The sequence below is a fragment of the Temnothorax nylanderi genome, unplaced genomic scaffold, assembly GCF_030848795.1.
Source record: "Temnothorax nylanderi isolate EJ_2023f unplaced genomic scaffold, tnyl_v1.0 TNYL_tig0076_pilon, whole genome shotgun sequence".
NCBI lineage: Eukaryota > Metazoa > Arthropoda > Insecta > Hymenoptera > Formicidae > Temnothorax > Temnothorax nylanderi.
Window position 1 is genome coordinate 474,914 of NW_027249138.1, and position 24,745 is coordinate 499,658.

General features: G+C 36.6%; 6 protein-coding genes across 10 annotated transcripts; all 6 read right to left on the minus strand.

Moving 5' to 3' along the window:
* Window positions 1–2: 2 nt before the first annotated feature.
* LOC139774252 (F-box/WD repeat-containing protein 9-like) lies at window positions 3–4,479 on the minus strand. Of its 2 annotated transcripts, none has more exons than XM_071709369.1 (7): window positions 4,331–4,479; window positions 3,804–3,960; window positions 2,958–3,115; window positions 2,641–2,882; window positions 1,371–1,629; window positions 1,031–1,306; window positions 3–760 (listed from the first exon to the last, which is right to left on the minus strand). In XM_071709369.1, exons 1-7 carry the CDS (start codon window positions 4,409–4,411, stop codon window positions 668–670), a joined length of 1,266 nt encoding a protein of 421 aa, XP_071565470.1. In that variant the 5' UTR covers window positions 4,412–4,479; the 3' UTR covers window positions 3–667. The 2 variants fall into 2 exon arrangements, with proteins under 2 accessions (XP_071565470.1, XP_071565471.1); XM_071709370.1 differs by having other exon boundaries at window positions 3,804–3,932; window positions 4,331–4,423.
* A 710-nt stretch (window positions 4,480–5,189) lies between these two features.
* LOC139774254 (F-box/WD repeat-containing protein 9-like) lies at window positions 5,190–9,201 on the minus strand. Of its 2 annotated transcripts, none has more exons than XM_071709375.1 (6): window positions 8,841–9,201; window positions 7,658–7,812; window positions 7,341–7,582; window positions 6,560–6,821; window positions 6,220–6,495; window positions 5,190–5,951 (listed from the first exon to the last, which is right to left on the minus strand). In XM_071709375.1, the coding sequence occupies exons 2-6, from the start codon at window positions 7,787–7,789 to the stop codon at window positions 5,763–5,765; spliced, it is 1,101 nt and encodes a 366-aa protein (XP_071565476.1). In that variant the 5' UTR covers window positions 7,790–7,812; window positions 8,841–9,201; the 3' UTR covers window positions 5,190–5,762. The 2 variants fall into 2 exon arrangements, with proteins under 2 accessions (XP_071565476.1, XP_071565475.1); XM_071709374.1 differs by having other exon boundaries at window positions 7,658–8,377.
* Window positions 9,202–9,934: 733 nt separating this feature from the next.
* LOC139774257 (F-box/WD repeat-containing protein 9-like) lies at window positions 9,935–11,528 on the minus strand. The gene is made up of 3 exons (XM_071709378.1): window positions 11,303–11,528; window positions 10,962–11,237; window positions 9,935–10,694 (listed from the first exon to the last, which is right to left on the minus strand). Exons 1-3 carry the CDS (start codon window positions 11,390–11,392, stop codon window positions 10,602–10,604), a joined length of 459 nt encoding a protein of 152 aa, XP_071565479.1. The 5' UTR covers window positions 11,393–11,528; the 3' UTR covers window positions 9,935–10,601.
* Window positions 11,529–12,183: 655 nt separating this feature from the next.
* On the minus strand, window positions 12,184–14,730 carry LOC139774256 (uncharacterized). The gene is made up of 4 exons (XM_071709377.1): window positions 14,341–14,730; window positions 13,813–13,969; window positions 12,963–13,120; window positions 12,184–12,887 (listed from the first exon to the last, which is right to left on the minus strand). The coding sequence occupies exons 1-4, from the start codon at window positions 14,419–14,421 to the stop codon at window positions 12,606–12,608; spliced, it is 678 nt and encodes a 225-aa protein (XP_071565478.1). The 5' UTR covers window positions 14,422–14,730; the 3' UTR covers window positions 12,184–12,605.
* A 138-nt stretch (window positions 14,731–14,868) lies between these two features.
* Window positions 14,869–18,996, minus strand: LOC139774251 (F-box/WD repeat-containing protein 9-like). 3 transcript variants are annotated; one of them, XM_071709367.1, is made up of 8 exons: window positions 18,712–18,996; window positions 18,380–18,605; window positions 18,186–18,317; window positions 17,353–17,501; window positions 17,039–17,277; window positions 16,249–16,510; window positions 15,906–16,181; window positions 14,869–15,637 (listed from the first exon to the last, which is right to left on the minus strand). In XM_071709367.1, the coding sequence occupies exons 2-8, from the start codon at window positions 18,444–18,446 to the stop codon at window positions 15,518–15,520; spliced, it is 1,245 nt and encodes a 414-aa protein (XP_071565468.1). In that variant the 5' UTR covers window positions 18,447–18,605; window positions 18,712–18,996; the 3' UTR covers window positions 14,869–15,517. The 3 variants fall into 3 exon arrangements, with proteins under 3 accessions (XP_071565468.1, XP_071565467.1, XP_071565469.1); XM_071709366.1 differs by lacking the exon at window positions 18,380–18,605 and having other exon boundaries at window positions 18,186–18,345; window positions 18,712–18,991; XM_071709368.1 differs by lacking the exon at window positions 18,380–18,605 and having other exon boundaries at window positions 18,712–18,983.
* A 1,205-nt stretch (window positions 18,997–20,201) lies between these two features.
* LOC139774255 (F-box/WD repeat-containing protein 9-like) lies at window positions 20,202–24,659 on the minus strand. Its single transcript, XM_071709376.1, has 6 exons — window positions 23,920–24,659; window positions 22,333–22,469; window positions 22,008–22,255; window positions 21,514–21,763; window positions 21,152–21,442; window positions 20,202–20,862 (listed from the first exon to the last, which is right to left on the minus strand). The coding sequence occupies exons 2-6, from the start codon at window positions 22,444–22,446 to the stop codon at window positions 20,785–20,787; spliced, it is 981 nt and encodes a 326-aa protein (XP_071565477.1). The 5' UTR covers window positions 22,447–22,469; window positions 23,920–24,659; the 3' UTR covers window positions 20,202–20,784.
* Window positions 24,660–24,745: the final 86 nt, after the last annotated feature.

Consider the following 24,745-nt stretch of genomic DNA (forward strand, 5'->3'; position numbering starts at 1 on the left):
TACACGACTTGTACTTTCATTTATAAATGTTACAAACAAGTGTCTGGTATTCGAAGAATATCTACACGGGGTCGCTTCTCGAGTCTGCAGGCGCACACAGAGACAGCACCATGTCTAAAATCGTCTTATGTTCCACTTTTGGACAAGTATGCCGTATGGGTAACTTTATGCGGAGGAAATGAATAATATTAATTGTAAGATATAATGCACCTTGTCAGAAAAATTTGCAAAATGACAAACAATGATGATATACGATATGCGATAATGCAATGTATAATATATATTTAAATGCTTATGGCACTTAACTATAGTATAAAAATATGTTTTCTCTTATTTTTCTCAGCATAAAATATCCCATCATAAATAGCGATAATTCTTTCCTAAGATACTATAAGCTTGAGTTTATAATTATAGCTATGATTATCGCTCAGCTTATAAACGCAAGCGATGTTAGTAAAACTTTTGCTCGAAGGAATTTCGAACAAAACAATACGTACTTCTAATTTTGCGGGATGGTATACGTATATATTACATTGTACATTAAAGAGACGCGTCCGAATAGTACCTTACAATTAGTAAAAACTAAGAATGTACATTACATATCGAAGAAATACAGTAGTACAGCTGTAGAATAGCTATATATAGATCACGTATATAAATTTGTCGTTTATTGTTGTTTCGTTGAACACGTCAATTTCGGGCACCATACCTCGACACCTGAGCTGCTGGATACTGCGAGAGTGTCATTCAGATAGTCACTCTGCAACATAAAGCACACGAACAATTACATACAATATTCAACAAAATTCACGATATTGCAAGATAAGACTCGTAAGAATGTTGCCAATTTTAAGGATTTTACTTTATACATTCGGAAGACAACGAAAAAATCTGATTTCAAAGTTTAAATGTAAGTAAAAATTTAATTATTAAACTGTATTTTTTATTTTACATATTGATATTTAACGAATTTTTTCTTCAAAGTCAATGATACGATATTTTCAGCAAGTCTTATACGTGCGATACTCACGTCGGAGATACATCTCATCTCTGAACGTAAAGTAGCGATGGGCTGTGGCGGATCCGTAAGGCTCGAAATTCTGACAGTGCCGTCCATGGAACTTGTTATCAGGCATTCGTGCGTCAGATGCACTCTCGTTATACTTTCCGTATGCTCGGTAGAATAAGATTTCACTAGCTCAAAATCGTTATTTAGATTTAGTGTGTGCAACTTCGCGTCCCTGGTTCCAACGAAAACCCAATCTCGTCGCATATTTATGCAACTACAGAACGCTTCACCTGGAATCTAAAAGGTACACCTTCGACATCGTAATCACGTCTCGTTTCTCGATGTTAAAAATTGACATTACTGTGATAGACTTCATGGTCCGTCCGGCTCTCTGATCCCAAATGGATACCGTCGTGTCCTCGTTGGCGGACAGGATGTATTCCGTGTTCATGGCCAGGCTAATCACGACTTCAGTCTGAGGTCGATAATGTCTGATCGGGTTATTTCTCGATCTTGAGTCGAACACGTATATAATCCCGCATGTTGAGCCGGTCGCAAAGAGATTACTCTCCGGACACGATGATATACACCATAAAAACAAATATAAATTGCTGCTCCGTCTGTGAAAATAAACCTGCACTTTTTGAATTTTATATTTTCATCTATTGTGCTACATATTGTTCTAAATTTATGTCATTTTTTTGCGAAAGCCTCATCTCGATAACTTAGCGCATATTTTAGAAAATAACAAAGAACGAAACTTTTGTTAGCCCCGTACTTGTTAAATTTTGAGTATTTTTTAACTCCGCCGTATTGGACTACAATTGGACTAATTTTTGTCCAAATACGATGGCAATATTTTATACTGTATTAAAAAAAATTTTTTTATAGCACCGGACTAGTTTCCGATTAGTTGGATGCACGATGAAAAATACAGGCAACAGAAACATGGAATAACACAAGCAATATATTTTTAACCTATCGGAAGCCGTGTATTAATGCTACACCAGCTTTATTCCTGATTTCTTATTTCTAATCGCTAATATCTGTTCCTTGCTCCTTATATTTTTCATTGTGCGGAAGCCTTTAGAAACTTAGGTTTTATAGAAATAGAAAAATTAAAAATCCCATACCATTCGAACCATGGTAGATAATCACGTTTTGTAAATTGTGTTGAGTTGTGCTAAACGAAATAAACGAGCGACAATCGAAACATGTACGGAATAATCAACGGTGTTGAAAAAATTCAGCAAAAAGGGGTGGAGGAAAAAAAAGCGTATTTGCAGCAAAAATTAGCACAATTTTTTAGTTCAAGACTTGAATACTTGAATACGGTACGGTTAAAAGAAAACTCATAATTCAACAAGTACGGAGTTACCTTAACACAAATCACGCTCCTGTAATAAAAATGCGAGTAAAATAGTAATATGCAGTGAATTATATTTGACGAATAAACTTTAGAATCGCGTTTTCGAATTATCTGTTTCAACAAGCGAGAGACACGGAATGCACTATATGCATTCGAATAATTTGGTGGGAAATGATTATTTCTCCCACAAACAGGAAACATCTTCCTCGCTCAATCTTCTTATCGCGAAGCGGCCGAAAGGAACAGTTCTGCTATTACGTACAAATCGTAAATTCTCTGATGGATAAAACCAGTGTTAGTGAGCCCCCACGACTTGACGGTATCAAAACTGCAACTGTAGATCGTGTTGTCTAGCGCCGTCAGATCCTTGATACATGAACCTGAGTCATGTGCGAATTTAATGCTGGCGGAATTCTCCATTTCGTGAGATAATTTCTCGCGTAAGGGAAGTTGCTTGTAAAGTAAGTGTTGAGAATTTGTATAAACTAAATGAGAGATTCCATTCTGAAAACGGGAATCATTATCATTACATCGTTTTCCACAAGGGGAGAGGTCCATCTGACATAATATGCTACCTACTACGTGCATCAGTAACACAGCATCAGCTGCAAATCTATCAGGTGATTTCTCGATGAACAGATAATTTCTCTTCTTTGTAGACTCTTGCTGTTTCCACAGTGCTGTTTGTTGTTTGATTGCAACGTATGACAACATCAAACTCAGTTTGTCGGGTCTCGCTGTAATTGACACGTGACTTCTTACATAAAAAAATATGAAAACTTATACCATAATACTGATTGTGAAAACAAAAAAATTCATATACATATAACTTGAATTAAGTACAAATAAACTACAAGCACATTCTGGATCGAATGTCTACACAGAGAGAAAACATTTTTTAAATAAAGTCTAAATACATTTACTTAAAATTATTTTTTTTTATTGAAGTAAATATTCATGCTATTTAAATAAAAATATTTAAATCTAAATAAAAATGTATAATTCTAAATAAATATGTGTATTATATTACGTAGGTAAATAAGCTGTTAAGAACCACATAATGAATATTTTTTTGAATAACAATATTTTTTTCTCAGTGTGTTCAAGTTCTTACTTTATGCACATCCGATTGTTGCAATAAACAGAGCTCAACAAGCTTTCTCGATGCGACTTTTTATAAATAAAAAAAGATAGAGATTAAGAAATATATAATGTTCTGTAAAACACTTTATTTTTTAAGACAAAAAGAAATAAAATACTGCGAAATACGTCTGCGAAATCTAACACAATGTAAGCAACTAATGTGCAATTTGCAAATGCTTGCGGAAGCTCGAACAGCGCTGGCGTAAAATGGCATACAGAATGTTTTATTTATTCACAAAAATAATTGGTCATGCAAGGAAGGTGCTATTAATTTGAACTAACCGGGACGTAAGAGCCAGCTAGCATCCGGCCACATGTGATTAATTCGCGCTTTCCACAGTGAGTTTGCATCTTTTAAAATCAGGTAGAACCGTGTGCACACTAAGCTCAAACCGTGTAGCGTCGACCCATCTAGAAAGGAACAAATATGCAGGAATATCTGAAATACAGCAGAATAAAAAAATTAAACGCATAACCAAACAAACGCTCCGAAAGAGTGGAGACAGAATGAAGGAGAGAGTCGACCGTCGCTGGTTCAACACCCTTTACTGCTTCGACAAGCGACTCTTACTACGGAACTTTTCGAAATAGATTCCGATCGAAATTGTTTAGTTTTTTTTTTTAGATTTCTATTGTGTTTTTTTTCTAGCAAAAAACAGAATAATTCTGATTGGAATTCATTCTTAAAAGTTCCATAATGCGTGCCTAACAGATGCAATAATAGCGACGATTAAAAAAAGGAATTTCGTGCACGTGTACGCAGGCATGCGTTACGTGTGTCAACGTTTTTTATTTTTTCTTATACAAACCTCCATCGGGAGACGCTGCAGTGGTGACAGTTGTGCATTTTCCTCGCCGTCGTAGGCGCAGCTTGCATTTTCGTTATTCATTTTATCTCGCGGCAAATCTGAATGGTTTAATTCGATCTTCTCGAGACTGACTAGGTGGTTCAACAAAGGCGACTGAGGATGATGTGATTGGTGTAAACACGGAAGAATTGCCGTATATTATCCGGTGCATTATGCACCCACGTGCATCGCACATAAGCGACGCCACCTATACAAGGTGTCGCAAAAGAAGTGTGCGTATCTCGATCGATCTGTATTCGACTCTTTCATAATGAGTAAAGTGATCAAAAATTTGCATGTTTATTTAATGAACTTAAGTAACGGTGTCTATCGAGTTGCGACGTAAAGAATTCCAATAGGAACGTAATGCGAAACATCACGCGTCACACACACACACACACACACACACACACACACACACACACACACACATACATCCTGGAGACTTTGAATTCCATCCCATGGGACCTGCGACGATTCGGAAGAGGTGTTTTTCCTATCGATCGAAAAAGGGATAAGGGGTGTTACCTGTTACTCGAATACACGACTTGTACTTTCATTTATAAATGTTACAAACAAGCGTCTGGTACTCGAAGAATCTCTAAACGGCGTCGTTTCTCGAGTCTGCAGGCGCACACAGAGACAGCACCATGTCCAAAATCGGGACATAAAACGTTTTTTAGACGTCTTATGTTCCACTTTTGGACAAGTATGCTGTATGGGTAATTTTATGCGGAGGAAATGAATAATATTAATTGTAAGATATAATGCACCTTGTCAGAAAAATTTGCAAAATGACAAACAATGATGATATACGATATGCGATAATGCAATGTATAATATATATTTAAATGCTTATGGCACTTAACTATAGTATAAAAATGTGTTTTCTCTTATTTTTCTCAACATAAAATATTCCATCATAAATAGCGATAATTCTTTCCTAAGATACTGTAAGCATTTGAACAAAACGATACGTACTTCTAATTTTGTGGAATGGTATACGTATATATATTACATTGTACATTAAAGAGACGCGTCCGAATAGTATCTTACAATTAGTAAAAACTAAGAACATACATTACATATCGAAGAAATACAGCTGTAGAATTGTTATAGATCACGTATAGAAATTTTTCGTTTATTGTTGTTGTTGCGTACCGATCGATATTATCGATAGAGGATCGACGATCGAGACACTAGCGCTTTTCGGAAGTAGGGAGTAGGGAAGGATCGGAGCGCGACAATCCGTTCCGAGAGTCAGTTGGAGATCGAACACCGTAACGACAAGATGTAAATCGAGAATCAGTCAGTATATATAGAATAAAGTTTATAAGAATTCGCAAGTATAATATAATACGCTCTAGTATAATTGACAAGGAATCGCGAGACCCTACTTATCCTGAGAATTGTCTCTAATCGAGAGACTCGACCTAACGGCGGAGCGGGACGGACACCAAGCGGCCGGAACGCCCGGACGAGATATCAAACAGTTGTTTCGTTGAACACGTTTCAATTTCGGGAACCATACCTCGATACCTGCGTCGCCGGTTACTGCGACAGTGTCATTCAGATAGTCCATCTGCAACATAAAACACACGAACAATTACATACAATATTCAACAAAATTCACGATATTGCAAGATAAGACTTGTAAGAATGTTGCCAATTTTAAGGATTTTACTTACATTCGGAAGACAACGATAAAATCTGATTTTAAAGTTTAAATGTAAGTAAAAATTTAATTATCAAACTGTATTTTTTTATTTTACACGTTGATTTTTAACGAATTTTTTCTTCAAAGTCAATGATACGATATTTTCAGCAAATCTTATACGTGCGATACTCACGTCGTAGATACATCTCATCTCTGAACGTAAAGTAGCGATGGGTTGTGGCGGATCCGTAAGGCTCGAAATTCTGACAGTGCCGTCCATGGAACTTGTTATCAGGCATTCGTGCGTCAGATGCACTCTCGTTATACTATTCGTATGCTCGGTGGAATAAGATTTCACTAGCTCAAAATCGTTATTTAGATTTAGTATGTGCAACTTCGCGTCCCTGTCGCCGACGAAAATCCAATCTCGTCGCATATTTATGCACTCACAGGGCGCTTCACCTGGAATCTAAAAGGTACACCTTCGACATCGTAATCACGTCTCGTTTCTCGATGTTAAAAATTGACATTACTGTGATAGACTTCATAACTCGTCCGGCTCTTTGATCCCAAACGGATACCGTCTTGTCCTCGTTGGCGGACAGGATGTATTCCGCATTCATGGCCAGGCTAATCACGTCTCTAGGGTAAGGTCGGTAATGCTTGATCGGGTTATTTCTCGATCTCGAGTCGAACACGTACACAGTCCCGCAGGATGAACCGGTCGCAAAGAGATTACTCTCCGGACACGATGATATACGCGATAACAACGAATGTAAATTGTCGCTCCTCCGTCTGTGAAAATAAACCTGCACTTTTTGAATTTTATATTTTCATCTATTGTGCTACATATTGTTCTAAATTTATGTCATTTTGTGGCGAAAGCCTCATATATACGCATTCGGTAAATAACGTGGTGTGAAAAAAGTTGGTTTTTTTAATTTCCTTAAATATGGTTTAAAATATTGTGTAACTGTGGAACAAATTAGCACAATTGCAGTCCAATACACACAGTCAAAAAGAACTCAAAATTCATCTAGTGCGGCGCTCTCTTCATAGAGGTCACACGCTCCAGGAATATTTAAAAATAATATAAGTAAAATAATAATATGCAATGAAGTCAGATTTGACAAATAAACTTTAGAATCGCGTTTTCGAATTATCTGTTTCAACAAGCGAGAGATACGGAATGCATTATATGCATTCGAATAATTTGGTGGGAAACGATTATTTCTCCCACAAACAGGAAACATCTTTTTCGCTCATTCTTCTTATCGCGAAGCGGCCGAAAGAAACAGTTCTGCTATTACGTACAAATCGTAAATTCTCTGATGGGTAAGGCCGGTGTTAGTGAGCCCCCACGACTTGACCGTATTATCGTAACTGCAACTGTAGATCGTGTTGTCTATTGCCGTCAGATCCGTGATAGAATGCGAATGATGTCCCATAGCGATGCCGGCTGAATTCTCGATTTCGTGAAATAATTTCTCGCGTGAGGAAAGTTGCTTGTAACGTAAGTATTGAAATTTTGTATAAACTAAATGAGAGATTCCATTCTGAAAACGGGAATCATTATCATTATATCGTTTTCCACAAGGAGAGAGGTCCACCTGACATAATATGCTACCTACTACGTGCATCAGTATCACAGCATCTACACATCTACCAGGTAATTTCTCGATGAACAGATAATTTCTCTTCTTTGTAGACTCTTGCTGTTTCCACAGTGCTGTTTGTTGTTTGATTACGACGTATGACAACATCGAACTCAGTTTGTCGGGTCTCGCTGTAATTGACACGTGACTTATTACATAAAAAAATATGAAAACTTATTCATACCATAATACTGATTGTGAATACAAAAAAATTCATATACATATAACTTGAATTAAGTACAAATAAACTATAAGCACATTCTGGATCGAATGTCTACACAGTGAGAAAAAATTCTTTTAATAAAGTCTAAATACATTTACTTAAAATTATTTTTTGTATTGAAGTAAATAAAACTCCGTAAACTATTATTTTATTGCGTATCCCCGTAGGGTTTGCAATCTAGTCTCCTTGTGGCGTTTTGCAGGGCGTATCCAACCCTATACAACTACCATTACCATCTCCTTTCTTAACCCTTTTGGACCAACGGCTTAACGTCTCTTTCGAAAGACGGAGCCCAGCTTTACCATCTAGGGATACTGTATCCAATTGGATCTATCCGCTAGATGAGGAAGCAGCGTTTTGCTGGGAAAAATTCTCATCGGCCTAGTGGGATTCGAACCCGGTTCTCCGGATTACGAATCTGGCGCTCTACCCACTAGACCAGCCGTCTCCCCTTATTGAAGTAAATATTGATGCTATTTAAATAAAAATATTTAATTCTAAATAAAAATGTATAATTATAAATAAATATGTGTATTATATTATGTAAATAAGCTGTTAAGAACCACATAATAAATATTTTTTTGAATAACAATATTTTTTTCTCAGTGTATTCGAGTTCTTACTTTATGCACATCCGATTGTTGCAATAAACAGAGCTGTACAAGCTTTCTTGATGCGACTTTTTATAAGTAAAAAAAGATAGAGATTAAGAAATATATAATGTTTTGTAAAACACGCTTATTTTTTTAAGACAAAAAGAAATAAAATACTGCGAAATATGTCTGCGAAATCTAACGCGATGTAAGCAACTAATGTGCAATTTGTAAATGCTTGCGGAAGCTCGAACAGCGTTGGCGTAAAATGGCATACAGAGTGTTTTATTTATTCACAAAAATAATTGGTCGTGCAAGGAAGGTGATATTAATTTGAACTAACCGGGACATAAGAGCCAGGTAGCAACCGGCCATATGTGGTTAATTCGCGCTTTCCACAGTGAGTTGGCATCTTTTAAAATCAGGTAGAACCGTGTGCACACTAAGCTCAAACCGTGTACCAGCGTCGACCCATCTAGAAAGGAAAAAATATGCAGGAATATCTGAAATGCAGCAGAATAAAAAAATTAAACGCACAACCAAACAAACGCTCCGAAAGAGATGGAGACAGAATGAAGGAGAGAGTCGACCGTCGCTGGTTCATCACCCTTTACTCCTTCGACAAGCGACTCTTACTACGGAATTTTTCGGAATAGATTCCGATCGAAATTGTTTAGTTCTTTTTTTAGATTTCTATTGTGCTTTCTTCTAGAAAAAAAACCAAAATATTTCTGATTGGAATCCATTCTTAAAAGTTCCATAATGCGTGCCTAACGGATGCAATAATAGCGACGATTAAGAAAAGGAATTTCGTGCACGTGTACAAAGGCACGCGTTACACGGGTGTAAACGTTTTTCATTTTTTTAAATACAAACCTCCACCGGGAGATGCTGCAGTAGTGACAGTTGTGCATTTTCCTCGCCGTCGTAGGCGCAGCTTGCATTCTCGTTATCCATTTTATCTCGCGGCGAATCTGAATAGTTTAATTCGATCTGCTCGAGACTGACTAGGTGGTTCAACAAAGGCGACTGAGGATGATGTGATTGGTGTAAACACGGAAGAATTGCCGTATATTATCCGGTGCATTATGCACCCACGTGCATCGCACATAAGCGACGCCACCTATACAAGGTGTCGCAAAAGAAGTGTGCGTATCTCGATCGATCTGTATTCGACTCTTTCATAATGAGTAAAGTGATCAAAAATTTGCATGTTTATTTAATGAACTTAAGTAACGGTGTCTATCGAGTTGCGACGTAAAGAATTCCAATAGGAACGTAATGCGAAACATCACGCGTCACACACACACACACACACACACACACACATACATCCTGGAGACTTTGAATTCCATCCCATGGGACCTGCGACGATTCGGAAGAGGTGTTTTTCCTATCGATCGAAAAAGGGATAAGGGGTGTTACCTGTTACTCGAATACACGACTTGTACTTTCATTTATAAATGTTACAAACAAGCGTCTGGTATTCGAAGAATTTCTACACGGGGTCGCTTCTCGAGTCTGCAGGCGCACACAGAGACAGCACCATGCCTAAAATCGTCTTATATTCCACTTTTGAACAAGTATGCCGCATGGGTAGTTTTATGCGGAGGAAATGAATAATATTAATTGTAAGATATAATGCACCTTGTCAGAAAAATTTGCAAAATGACAAACAATGATGATATACGATATGCGATAATGCAATGTATAATATATATTTAAATGCTTATGGCACTTAACTATAGTATAAAAATATGTTTTCTCTTATTTTTCTCAGCATAAAATATCCCATCATAAATAGCGATAATTCTTTCCTAAGATACTATAAGCTTCAGTTTATAATTATAGCTATGATTATCGCTCAGCTTATAAACGCAAGCGATGTTAGTTAACCTTTTACTCGAAGGAATTTCGAACAAAACGATACGTACTTCTAATTTTGTGGAATGGTATACGTATATATTACATTGTACATTAAAGAGACGCGTCCGAATAGTACCTTACAATTAGTAAAAACTAAGAATGTACATTACATATCGAAGAAATACAGTAGTACAGCTGTAGAATAGCTATATATAGATCACGTATATAAATTTGTCGTTTATTGTTGTTTCGTTGAACACGTCAATTTCGGGCACCATACCTCGACACCTGAGGAGCAGGATACTGCGAGAGTGTCATTCAGATAGTCCATCTGTAAAATGAAACACACGAACAATTACATACAATATTCAACAAAATTCACGATATTGCAAGATAAGACTCGTAAGAATGTTGCCAATTTTAAGGATTTTACTTACAATCGGAAGACAACGATAAAATCTGATTTCAAAGTTTAAATGTAAGTAAAAATTTAATTATTAAACTGTATTTTTTATTTTACATATTGATATTTAACGAATTTTTTCTTCAAAGTCAATGATACGATATTTTCAGCAAGTCTTATACGTGCGATACTCACGTCGGAGATACATCTCATCTCTGAACGTAAAGTAGCGATGGGCTGTGGCGGATCCGTAAGGCTCGAAATTCTAACAGTACCGTCCAAGGAACTTGTTATCAGGCATTCGTGCGTCAGATGCACTCTCGTTATACTTTTCGTATGCTCGGTGGAATAAGATTTCACTAGCTCAAAATCGTTATTTAGATTTAGTATGTGCAACTTCGCGTCCCTGTCGCCAATGAAAACCCAATCTCGTCGCATATTTATGCAACTACAGAACGCTTCACCTGGAATCTAAAAGGTACACCTTCGACATCGTAATCAGTGTCTCGTTTCTCGATGTTAAAAATTGACGTTACTGTGATAGACTTCATGGTCCGTCCGGCTCTCTGATCCCAAATGGATACCGTCGTGTCCTCGTTGGCGGACAGGATGTATTCCGTGTTCATGGCCAGGCTAATCACGGCTTCAGTGTGAGGTTGATAATGTCTGATCGGGTTATTTCTCGATCTTGAGTCGAACACGTACACAGTCCCGCAGGATGAACCGGTCGCAAAGAGATTACTCTCCGGACACGATGATATACGCGATAACAACGAATGTAAATTGTCGCTCCTCCGTCTGTGAAAATAAACCTGCACTTTTTGAATTTTATATTTTCATCTATTGTGCTACATATTGTTCTAAATTTATGTCATTTTGTGGCGAAAGCCTAATCTCGATAGCTTAGCGCATATTTTAGAAAATAACAAAGAACGAAATTTTTGTTAGCCCCGTACTTGTTAAATTTTGAGTATTTTTTAACTCCGCTGTATTAGACTACAATTGGGCTAATTTTTGCCCGAATTCGATAGCAATATTTTATACTGTATTAAACAAAAAAAATTTTTTTATAGCACCGCACTAGTTTCCGATTAGTTGGATAAAAGATAAAAAATACAGGCAACAGAAACAGGGAATAACACAAGCAATATATTTATAACCTACCGGGGAAGCCGCGTATTAATGCTACACCAGCTTTATTCCTGATTTCTTATTTCTAATCGCTAATATCTGTTCCTTGTCCCTTATATTTTTCATTGTGCGAGGGCCTTTAGGAACTTAGGTTTTAGGAATAGAAAAATTAAAAATCCCGTACCATCCGAACCATGGTAGATAAATCACGTTTTGTAAATTGTGTTGAGTTGTGCTAAACAAACGAAAATCGAAACAAGTAGGGAAAAATCAATGGTGTTGAAAAAATTCAGCAAAAGGGGTGGAGGAAAAAAAAACTCAATCGAGAAATAGTACGGGGCTAATAAAATTTTGTTTTTTAAAACTTCTTTGAATACGGTTTAAAATATTGTTTTCGTATTTGCAGCAAAAATTAGCACAATTTTTTAGTTCAAGACTTGAATACTTGAATACGGTACGGTTAAAAGAAAACTCATAATTCAACAAGTACGGAGTTACCTTAACACAGATCACGCTCCTGTAATAAAAATGCGAGTAAAATAGTAATATGCAGTGAATTATATTTGACGAATAAACTTTAGAATCGCGTTTTCGAATTATCTGTTTCAACAAGCGAGAGACACGGAATGCACTATATGCATTCGAATAATTTGGTGGGAAATGATTATTTCTCCCACAAACAGGAAACATCTTCCTCGCTCAATCTTCTTATCGCGAAGCGGCCGAAAGAAACAGTTCTGCTATTACGTACAAATCGTAAATTCTCTGATGGGTAAGGCCGGTGTTAGTGAGCCCCCACGACTTGACCGTATTATCGTAACTGCAACTGTAGATCGTGTTGTCTATCGCCGTCAGACCCCTGATATCTGAGTCATGTGCGAATTTAATGCGGGCGGAATTCTCGATTTCGTGAGATAATTTATCGCGTGAGGGAAGTTGCTTGTAAAGTAAGTGTTCAGAATTTGTATAAACTAAATGAGATATTCCATTCTGAAAACGGGAATCATTATCATTACATCGTTTTCCACAAGGGGAGAGGTCCATCTGACATAATATGCTACCTACTACGTGCATCAGTAACACAGCATCAGCTGCAAATCTATCAGGTGATTTCTCGATGAACAGATAATTTCTCTTCTTTGTAGACTCTTGCTGTTTCCACAGTGCTGTTTGTTGTTTGATTGCAACGTATGACAACATCAAACTCAGTTTGTCGGGTCTCGCTGTAATTGACACGTGACTTCTTACATAAAAAAATATGAAAACTTATTCATACCATAATACTAATTGTGAATACAAAAAAATTCACGTACATAGAACTTGAATTAAGTACAAATAAACTACAAGCACATTCTAGATCGAATGTCTACACAGAGAGAAAACATTTTTTTAATAAAGTCTAAATGCATTTACTTAAAATTATTATTTTTTATTGAAGTAAATATTCATGCTATTTAAATAAAAATATTTAAATCTAAATAAAAATGTATAATTCTAAATAAATATGTGTATTATATTACGTAGGTAAATAAGCTGTTAAGAACCACATAATGAATATTTTTTTGAATAACAATATTTTTTTCTCAGTGTGTTCAAGTTCTTACTTTATGCACATCCGATTGTTGCAATAAACAGAGCTCAACAAGCTTTCTCGATGCGACTTTTTATAAATAAAAAAAGATAGAGATTAAGAAATATATAATGTTCTGTAAAACACTTTATTTTTTAAGACAAAAAGAAATAAAATACTGCGAAATACGTCTGCGAAATCTAACACAATGTAAGCAACTAATGTGCAATTTGCAAATGCTTGCGGAAGCTCGAACAGCGCTGGCGTAAAATGGCATACAGAATGTTTTATTTATTCACAAAAATAATTGGTCATGCAAGGAAGGTGCTATTAATTTGAACTAACCGGGACGTAAGAGCCAGCTAGCATCCGGCCACATGTGATTAATTCGCGCTTTCCACAGTGAGTTTGCATCTTTTAAAATCAGGTAGAACCGTGTGCACACTAAGCTCAAACCGTGTAGCGTCGACCCATCTAGAAAGGAACAAATATGCAGGAATATCTGAAATACAGCAGAATAAAAAAATTAAACGCATAACCAAACAAACGCTCCGAAAGAGATGGAGACAGAATGAAGGAGAGAGTCGACCGTCGCTGGTTCAACACCCTTTACTGCTTCGACAAGCGACTCTTACTACGGAACTTTTCGAAATAGATTCCGATCGAAATTGTTTAGTTTTTTTTTTTAGATTTCTATTGTGTTTTTTTTCTAGCAAAAAACAGAATAATTCTGATTGGAATTCATTCTTAAAAGTTCCATAATGCGTGCCTAACAGATGCAATAATAGCGACGATTAAAAAAAGGAATTTCGTGCACGTGTACGCAGGCATGCGTTACGTGTGTCAACGTTTTTTATTTTTTCTTATACAAACCTCCATCGGGAGACGCTGCAGTGGTGACAGTTGTGCATTTTCCTCGCCGTCGTAGGCGCAGCTTGCATTTTCGTTATTCATTTTATCTCGCGGCAAATCTGAATGGTTTTATTAATTCGATCTTCTCGAGACTGACTAGGTGGTTCAACAAAGGCGACTGAGGATGATGTGATTGGTATAAACACGGAAGAATGGCCGTATATTATTCGGTGCATTATGCACCCACGTGCATCGCACGTAAGCGACGCCACCTATACAAGGTGTCGCAAAAGAAGTGTGCGTATCTCGATCGATCTGTATTCGACTCTTTCATAATGAGTAAAGTGATCAAAAATTTGCCTGTTTATTTAATGAACTTAAGTAACGGTGTCTATCGAGTTGCGACGTAAAGAATTCCAATAGGAACGTAATGCGAAACATCACGCGTCATTTTGGAGACTTTGAATTCCATCCCATGGGACCTGCGACGATTCGGAAGAGGTGTTTTTCCTATCGATCGAAAAAGGGATAAGAGACGTTACCTGTTAATCGAATACATGACTTGTACTTTTATTTACAAATGTTACAAACAAGCGTCTGGTACTCGAAGAATCTCTAAACCGCGTCGCTTCTCGAGTCTGCAGGCGCACACCCAGACAACCATGTCCAAAATCGGGACATAAGACGTTTTTTAGACGTTTTATGTTCCACTTTTGGACAAGTATGCTGTATGGGTAGTTTCATGCGGAGGAAATGAATAATATTAATTGTAAGATATAATGCAACTTGTCAGAAAAATTTGCAAAATGACAATGATGATATACGATATGCGATAATGCAATGTATAATATATATTTAAATGCTTATGGCATTTAACTATAGTATAAAAATATGTTTTCTCTTATTTTTCTCAGCATAAAATATCCCATCATAAATAGCGATAATTCTTTCCTAAGATACTATAAGCTTCAGTTTATTATTATAGCTATGATTATCGCTCAGCTTATAAACGCAAGCGATGTTAGTAAAACTTTTACTCGAAGGAATTTCGAACAAAACGATACGTACTTCTAATTTTGCGGAATGGTATACGTATATATTACATCGTACATTAAAGAGACGTGTTCGAATAGTACCTTACAATTAGTAAAAACTAAGAACATACATTACATATCGAAGAAATACAGCTGTAGAATTGCTATAGATCACGTATAGAAATTTTTCGTTTATTGTTGTTTCGTTGAACACGTTTAAATTTCGGGCACCATACCTCGATACCTACACCGGTTACTGCGACAATGTCATTCAGATAGTCACTCTGCAACATAAAGCACACGAACAATTACATACAATATTCAACAAAATTCACGATATTGCAAGATAAGACTCGTGAGAATGTTGCCAATTTTAAGGATTTTACTTACATTCGGAAGACAACGATAAAATCTGATTTCAAAGTTTAAATGTAAGTAAAAATTTAATTATCAAACTGTATTTTTTTATTTTACACGTTGATTTTTAACGAATTTTTTCTTCAAAGTCAATGATACGATATTTTCAGCAAATCTCATACGTGCGATACTCACGTCGATGATATATTTCATCTCTGAACTTAAAGTAGCGATGGGCTGTGGCGGATCCGTAAGGCTCGAAATTCTGACAGTGCCGTCCATGGAACTTGTTATCAGGCATTCGTGCGTCAGATGCACTCTCGTTATACTTTCCGTATGCTCGGTGGAATAAGATTTCACTAGCTCAAAATCGTTATTTAGATTTAGTATGTGCAACTTCGCGTCCCTGTCGCCGATGAAAACCCAATCTCCTCGCATATTTATGCACTCACAGAGCGCTTCACCTGGAATCTAAAAGATACACCTTCGACATCGTAATCGCCTCTCGTCGTTTCTCGATGTTAAAAATTGACATTACTGTGATAGACTTCATGACCCGTCCGGCTCTTTGATCCCAAACGGATACCGTCTTGTCCTCGTTGGCGGACAGGATGTATTCCGTGTTCATGGCCAGCCTAATCACGTCTCTAGGGTAGGGTCGGTAATGCTTGATCGGGTTATTTCTCGATCTCGAGTCGAACACGTACACAGTCCCGCAGGATGAGCCGATCGCAAAGAGATTACTCTTCGGACACGATGATATGCACCATAATGCCGAATCTAATCTGTCGCTCCTCTGTCTGTGAAAATAAACCTGCACTTTTTGAATTTTATATTTTCATCTATTGTGCTACATATTGTTCTAAATTTATGTCATTTTGTGGCGAAAGCCTCATATATACGTATTCGGTAAATAACGTGGTGTGAATAAAGTTTTCTTTTTTAATTTCCTTAAATATGGTTTAAAATATTGTAACTGTGGAAGTGTAACTGTTGAACAAATTAGCACAGTTGCAGTCCAATATACACAGTCAAAAAGAACTCAAAATTCATCTAGTGCGGCGCTCTCTTCATAGAGGTCACACGCTCCTGGAATATTTAAAAATAATATAAGTAAAATAATAATATGCAATGAAGTCAGTTTGACGAATAAACTTTGGAATCGCGTTCTCGAATTATCTGTTTCGACAAGCGAGACATGGAACGCATTATTTGCATTCGAATAATTTGGTGGGAAACGATTATTTCTCCCACAAACAGGAAACATCTTCCTCGCTCAATCTTCTTATCGCGAAGCGGCCGAAAAGAACAGTTCTGCTATTACGTACAAATCGTAAATTCTCTGATGGACAAGACCGGTGTTAGTAAGCACCCACGACTTGACTGCATTATTGAAATCGCAACCGTAGATTGTGTTGTCTATCGCCGTCATTTCCTCGATACATGTGTCATGTGCGTGTTTGATGCGGGCGGAATTCTCGATTTCGTGAGATAATTTCTTGCGTGAGGGAAGTTCCTTGTAATATAAGTGTTGATTTGTCGTATAAACTACATGAGAGATTCTATTCTGAAAGCGAGAATAATTATCATTATATCGTTTTCCACAAAGAGAGAGGTCCACCTGACATAATATGCTACCTACTATATGCATCAGTAACACAGAACCTATACTGCGACCAGGTATTTTCTTGATGAACAATCTCTTCTTTCTAGATTCTTGCTGTTTCCACAGTGCTGTTTGTTGTTTGATTGCAACGTATGACAACATCCAACTCAGTTTGTCGGGTTTCGCTGTAATTAACACGTGACTTCTTACATAAAAAATATGAAAACTTATACCATAATACTGATTGTGAAAACAAAAAAATTCATATACATATAACTTGAATTAAGTACAAATAAACTACAAGCACATTCTGGATCGAACGTCTACACAGAAAGAAAAAAATTTTTTTATAAAGTCTATATACATTTACTTAAAATTTTTTTATTGAAGTAAATATTCATGCTATTTAAATAAAAATATTTAATTCTAAATAAAAATGTATAATTCTAAATAAATATGTGTATTATATTACGTAAATAAGCTGTTAAGAACCACATAATAAATATTTTTTTGAATAACAATATTTTTTTCTCAGTGTGTTCAAGTTCTTACTTTATGCACATCCGATTGTTGCAATAAACAGAGCTGTACAAGCTTTCTTGATGCGACTTTTTATAAGTAAAAAAAGATAGAGATTAAGAAATATATAATGTTTTGTAAAACACGCTTATTTTTTTTAAGACGAAAAGAAATAAAATACTGCGAAATATGTCTGCGAAATCTAACGCAATGTAAGCAACTAATGTGCAATTTGCAAATGCTTGCGGAAGCTCGAACAGCGTTGGCGTAAAATGGCATACAGAGTGTTTTATTTATTCACAAAAATAATTGGTCGTGCAAGGCGTAAGGTGCTATTAATTTGAACTAACCGGGACGTAAGAGCCAGCTAGCATCCGGCCACATGTGATTAATTCGCGCTTTCCACAGTAAGTTTGCATCTTTTAAAATCAGGTAGAACCGTGTGCACACTAAGCTCAAACCGTGTACCAGCGTCGACCCATCTAGAAAGGAACAAATATGTAGGAATATCTGAAATACAGCAAAATAAAAATATTAAACGCACAAACAAACAAACGCTTCGGAAGAGATGGAGACAGAACGAAAGAGAGAGTCGACCGTCGCTGGTTCATCACCCTTTACTCCTTCGACAAGCGACTCTTACTACTTTCGGAATAGATTCCGATCGAAATTGTTTAGTTCTTTTTTTAGATTTCTATTGTGCTTTTTTTCTAGCAAAAAACAGAATAATTCTGATTGGAATCCATTCTTAAAAGTTCCATAATGCGTGCCTAACAGATGCAATAATAGCGACGATTAAAAAAAGGAATTTCGTGCACGTGTACGCAGACACACGTTACACGGGTGTCAACGTTTTTCATTTTTTCTTATACAAACCTCCACCGGGAGACGCTGTAGTGGTGACAGTTGTGCATTTTCCTCGCCGTTGTAGGCACAGCTTGCATTCTCGTTATCCATTTTATCTCGCGGCAAATCTGAATAGTTTTATTCGATCTGCTCGAGACTGATTCGGTGGTTCAACGAAAGCGACTGAGAATGATGTGATTGATGTAAGCACGGAAGAATCGCCGTATATCCGGTGCATTATGCACCCACGACCCACGTGCAACGCACATAAGCGACGCCACCTATTGGGATCTGACATTCGTCGCCATGACATCTGGTGGTCGAAAGTGAAAGCACTGCATGGTATTACGGATCTCGTGGCATTGTACAGGCTTGACGTGCGGTCGTACTGGTTTTGCGTTACTGGCTTTGTATTTTTATTAATATGGAATTTTCTCCGCGTTGTAAATCTACGAGCAGAATTAAGTGTTCAGTTCGCGGTTGTAAAAGTAAGGTTGATCGTTATTTAAATGTTCGATTTCATTTCTCGAAAATTTAATTTGGCAGTTGGATTTTTGATATTTTTTATTTTATTTCACATAATGAGTAATAGCAAGTAGTTTATTAAAATGTTAAACACATATATCATCTTATATCAACTTTTAAAATAAACTTTATCACATTAACATGCGTTAACATTAATATAAATATATACTCATTCTTTTAACTTTTTCTATATCTTATAATCCTATATATCTAATGACTTCCTATATCTAATGACTTTCTATATCTTATAACTTTTAACCCATTTCTATTTCTGAAAACTTTTGTATATAATCTTTTATATAATCTTGTAATCATTTCTATATTTTATAACTTTTAACTCTTTTATAATCCTATGACTCAATGTTTTCACTATATTTTATTAAGCTTTCAGTTCTTAAACAGATTTCATGCAACATAATGACATAGTATACTTTTTTAAATTCTTTTAACATTGTGGTAAGAAATATTATACAAACCTCCACCGGGAGACGCTGCAGTGGTGACAGTTGTGCATTTTCCTCGCCGTCGTAGGCGCAGCTTGCATTCTCGTTATCCATTTTATCTCGCGGCGAATCTGAATAGTTTTATTCGATCTGCTCGTAACTGACTCGGTGGTTCAACGAAAGCGACTGAGAATGATGTGATTGATGTAAGCACGGAAGAATCGCCGTATATCCGGAGCATCATGCACCCACGTGCAACGCACATAAGCGACGCCACCTATACAAGGTGTCATAAAAAAAGTGTGCGTATCTCGATCGATCTGTATTCGACTCTTTCATAATGAGTGAAGTGATTAAAAATTTGCATGTTTATTTAATAAACTGAATTAACGGTGTCTATTGAGTTGCGACGTAAAGAATTCCAATAGGAACGTAATGCGAAACATCACGCGTCACATCCTGGAGACTTTGAATTCCATCCCACGGGACCTGCGACGATTCGGAAGAGGTGTTTTTTCCAGCGATCGAAAAAGGAATAAGGGACGTTACCTGTTACTCGAATATACGACTTGTACTTTCATTTATAAATGTTACAAACAAGAGTCTGGTACTCGAAGAATTTCTAAACGGCGTCGCTTCTCGAGTCTGCAGGCGCGCAGTTTTACATGAGGAGGAAATGCATGATATTTATATAAAACACCTTATCAGAAAAATTTGCAAAACGAAAAATGATGTGATATACGATATACGATAATACAATGTATAAAATAAAATATATTTAAATACTTATGGTACTTATAATATAAAAAAATATATATTTTCTCTTATTCTCTTCTCAATATAAAAGATCCCATCATGGTTACGCAATAATTATAAGATGTGTTTATAATTATAACTATGATTATCGCTCAGCTTATAATCGTAAGTAATGTTAGTGAAGTTTTTACTTAAATGATTTTTCAATAAAAGGTCATTATGTACTTCTAATTTCGCGAAACAATATAGATGTATATTACATTATATATTAAAATGACGCGTTAGAATAGTATCTTAATAAAAAATTAAGAACATACATTACATATCAAAAAGCAATATATCTATAGAACACAAAGTTCTCTGTTCATTGATATTTTTTTTAACCCGTCGATTTCGGACGCCAAATCGCGATATTAAAATCACCGGATACTGCGAGAGTGTCATTCAGATAGTCCATCTGCAACATAAAACACACGAACAATTATATATAATATTTAACATAGTGCCAGATATTGCAAAATAAGACTTGTTAGAATTACGGATTTCACCAACATTTAGAGGACAGTGATAAAACTTGATTTTAAGACGTAAATGTAAGTAAAAATTTAATTTTTAACACGCGTTCGATTTGTATCTTGGAACTTTCTAACCGTATCAGTCATTTTATACGTAAACGTTTAACGATTTTTTTTCTTCAAAGCCAATGATATGATATTTGCGGCAAATCTTACGCGTGTGATACTCACGCTGTTGATCCTATGGAACTTTGGGCGCAAAGTAGTGATGAGCTTTGGCGGATCCGTAGGGCACGAAATTTCGACGGTGTCCTTGAAACTCGTTATCAGGGATCCATGCGACAGATGCAACCCCGATATATTTTCAAATGGGCCTCGCGTTCGACTATGCTCGGTGGAATAAGATTTCACTAGCTCAAAATCGTTCTTTGGATTTAGCATGTGCAACTTCGCGGCTGCGTCCGCGACGCAAACCCAATCCTGTCGCATACTTATGTAGAACGTGTACTCATAACTTGGAATCTAAAACATACACCTTCAACATCGTAATCGCGTCCCGTTTCTCGATGTTAAAAATACGAGATAATATTTACTGTGATAGACTTCATGGTCCGTCCGGCTCTCTGATCCCAAACGGACACCGTCTGGTCGCTGCTGACGGACAAGATGTATTCCGTGTTCATGGCCAGATCAGTCACTTCTTCAGTGTGAGGATGGTACCGACTGATCGGCTTATTACTCGATCTCGAATCGAACACGTATATAATGCCGGAGAATGAGCCGGTCGCAAAGAGAGCCCGCTCAGGACACGATGATATGCACTTCGCCGCACTTAACATTGTTCTGTAATATTTTACATTAATGAAAAATGATACGCACGAAATGATAATATGCAGGGTATACGGTTTCACGAATAAATTTTAGAATCGCATTTCCGAATTATATGTCTCGACAAGCGAGACACAGAACTCGATATCTGCATTTGAATAATTTGGAGAAAAACGATTATTTCTCTCACAAACAGGAATTACTCGCTCAGTCTTCTTATCACGACGCGACCGAAAGAAACAGTTTTGCTATCGCATACGTCTTGTAAGTTATCTGACGGACGAGACCAGTGTTGGTGAGCATCCACGACTTGACCGTAGTATCGGAAGCGCAACTGTAGATTGTGTTATTTATCGCCGTTAGATCATGGATCAATGATCCGTGATCCTCGGAACCGATGTAGTCGGGGTTCGTGGTGCCATCACCAAAGGGTAGGTCCTCGCGGGGGGGAGGTATCCAGTAAACCAGGTTCGAAGCTGCTGCACCAAATATACAAATGGTTCCATTCTGAAAACGAGAATCATCATTATATTGTTTTTTACATAGGGAGAGATGTCCAAAGACACATGGCATAATATACTAACTACATGCATCAGTAACGTGCTTTTGATGGGAAAGCTCTTATATATCCTTGTCTCCATATAATCGTGCTCTTTCCATAGCGCTGTTTGTTTCTCGATCGCAACGCACGACGACATCCAAAACAGTTTGTCAGGTCTCGCTGTAATGACACTTGATGACTTCATATACTTAAGAAATATGACGAAAGCTGTTTATTCGTACTATAATATTGAGTACAAAAAGAATGCATATACATACAATTAATTAAGTACAAATAAATTACAAACACATTCTTGATACAGATCGATACACGTCTTTACTTTGTGCATATTAAGTTATTGAAATAAATGGAGCTGCTCAAGCTTGCTCCATGCAATTTTTTATAAATAAGAAATATATAATATTTTGTAGAACACGCTTATTTTTTTTTTCAAGAAATAAAATACTACGAAATAAAATTTAATGCAATGTAAGCAACGACCTGCATATGCTTGCGCAAGTTCGAGCAACGCTGGCGTAAAATGGCATACAGAGTGTTTTATTTATTATAAAAATAATTGATCGTGCAAGGTGTAAGGTGTTATCAACTTGAGCTAACCGGGACGCCAAAGCGAGTGGGTAGCATTCGGCCATATGTGGTTAATTCGCGCTTTCCACAGAAAGTCATCTTTTAAAAACAGGCGGAACTGTGTGCACACTAAGCTCAAACCGTGTACTAGCGTCGACGTGTCTAGGAAGGAACATATATGCAAGAATATCTGAAATGCAAGCGCAATAAAATAATTAAACAAACAACCAAACAAATGTTCTGAAGAGATGGAGACAGAACGAAAGAAAGAGTTAACCGTCACTAGTTCAGGACACTTTACTAAATTTTTGCTTAGCTACAAAAGAAGCAAAACGGGTCTAAAAAATCGGTTGCATCATGAAAAGTATATTCTTTGTAATTCTCAGATAATGTGTGATTTTTTTGAATTTTTAATTCCATTTTAAATAATGGGAAAAAATTTCCTGCGTAACATAAAAAAAACGACAAAATCGAGGATTTTCGGGATTCGAGTTTTAGAGTTTGATGGCGCGTGCAAGCTAAACGACTGACTTGACGATAAATGTTGTTCAGATTATTACTGTAGATAATTTTACGCTCTACAAAAAAGGTACGTATAGTTTGTTACCCTTTCTTGCTTAGTTTTCGAGATATTTGAGAAAAAACAAAAAAAAGTCACGTTTTTTTTGTTTATAACATTAATTGTTAGTAACTCTTTATTCCCCATTAATTTTGCAAAGCAAAATAAATCCCACTTATAACACCTCAAATCAAAGCGATTCGTGTGGTTGTAACTTGGAAAGACTAATTGGAAGGTTCGATGTCTAATATGACTGGTCTATATTGCATAACTATTTCGGAATGAATTCTGATAGAAATTTTTTAGTTTTTTCTAGATTTCAATTGTGTTTATTAGAGAAAATGGAATAATTCTGATCGGAATCCATTCTGAAGAGTTCCATAATGCATGCCCTAACGGATAGCTACGATTAAAAAGAGGAATTTCGTGCACGTGTACGTTAAACACGGGTGTCAACGTGTTTTATTTTTTTCTTATACAAACCTCCATCGGGAGATTCAGCAGTGATAGTTGTGCATTTTTCTCGCCGTCGTAGGCGCGCTTTGCATTCTCGTCAGCCATTCTTTCTCGCACTGTGCGAGTCTCGGAATCTGAGTATTTTCATTCGATCTGCTCGAGACTGATCCGATGGTTCAAGGCGTCTGAAGGTATAAACACGGAAGAACCGCCGTGCATCCGGTGCATATTATGCACCCACGTGCATCGCAGCACATGAGCGACGCCTATACAGAGTGTCGCGAAAAGAATGTACGTGTCTCGATCGATCTGTATTCGACTCTTTCATGTCGAGAAAAGTAATTAAATTTGCGTGTTTATTTAATAAACTTAATTAACGGTGTCTATTGAGTTGTCTATTGAGTGTCTATTGAGTGTCTAAAGAGTTAGAATTGTATCCCGCGTTCACAGAATCAGCGACAATTCTCGGCAGACGAAAAAGAAATGGAGGAAGTTATCTGTTACTCAAATAAACGACTTGTGTTTCGCTTACAAATGTTATAAACAGGCGTCTAATACAGGAAGAATCTCTAAACATCGCCGCTTCTCGAGACTGCAGACGCAGTTTCATGCCGATGAAATAAATAATATTAATATATAACACACTGTCATAAACATTTTATAAAACGCAAACATTGATTCGATATACGATGTAAAATAATGTAATGTATAAAATATATTTAAATTCTCATACAACTTAACTATACTATAAAAATATATTTCTCTCTTGTTCTTCTCAACAACATAAAAGATTCCATCATGAACATATTATAATTATAAGCTCAGCTTATATTTATAGTTATCATTATCGCTT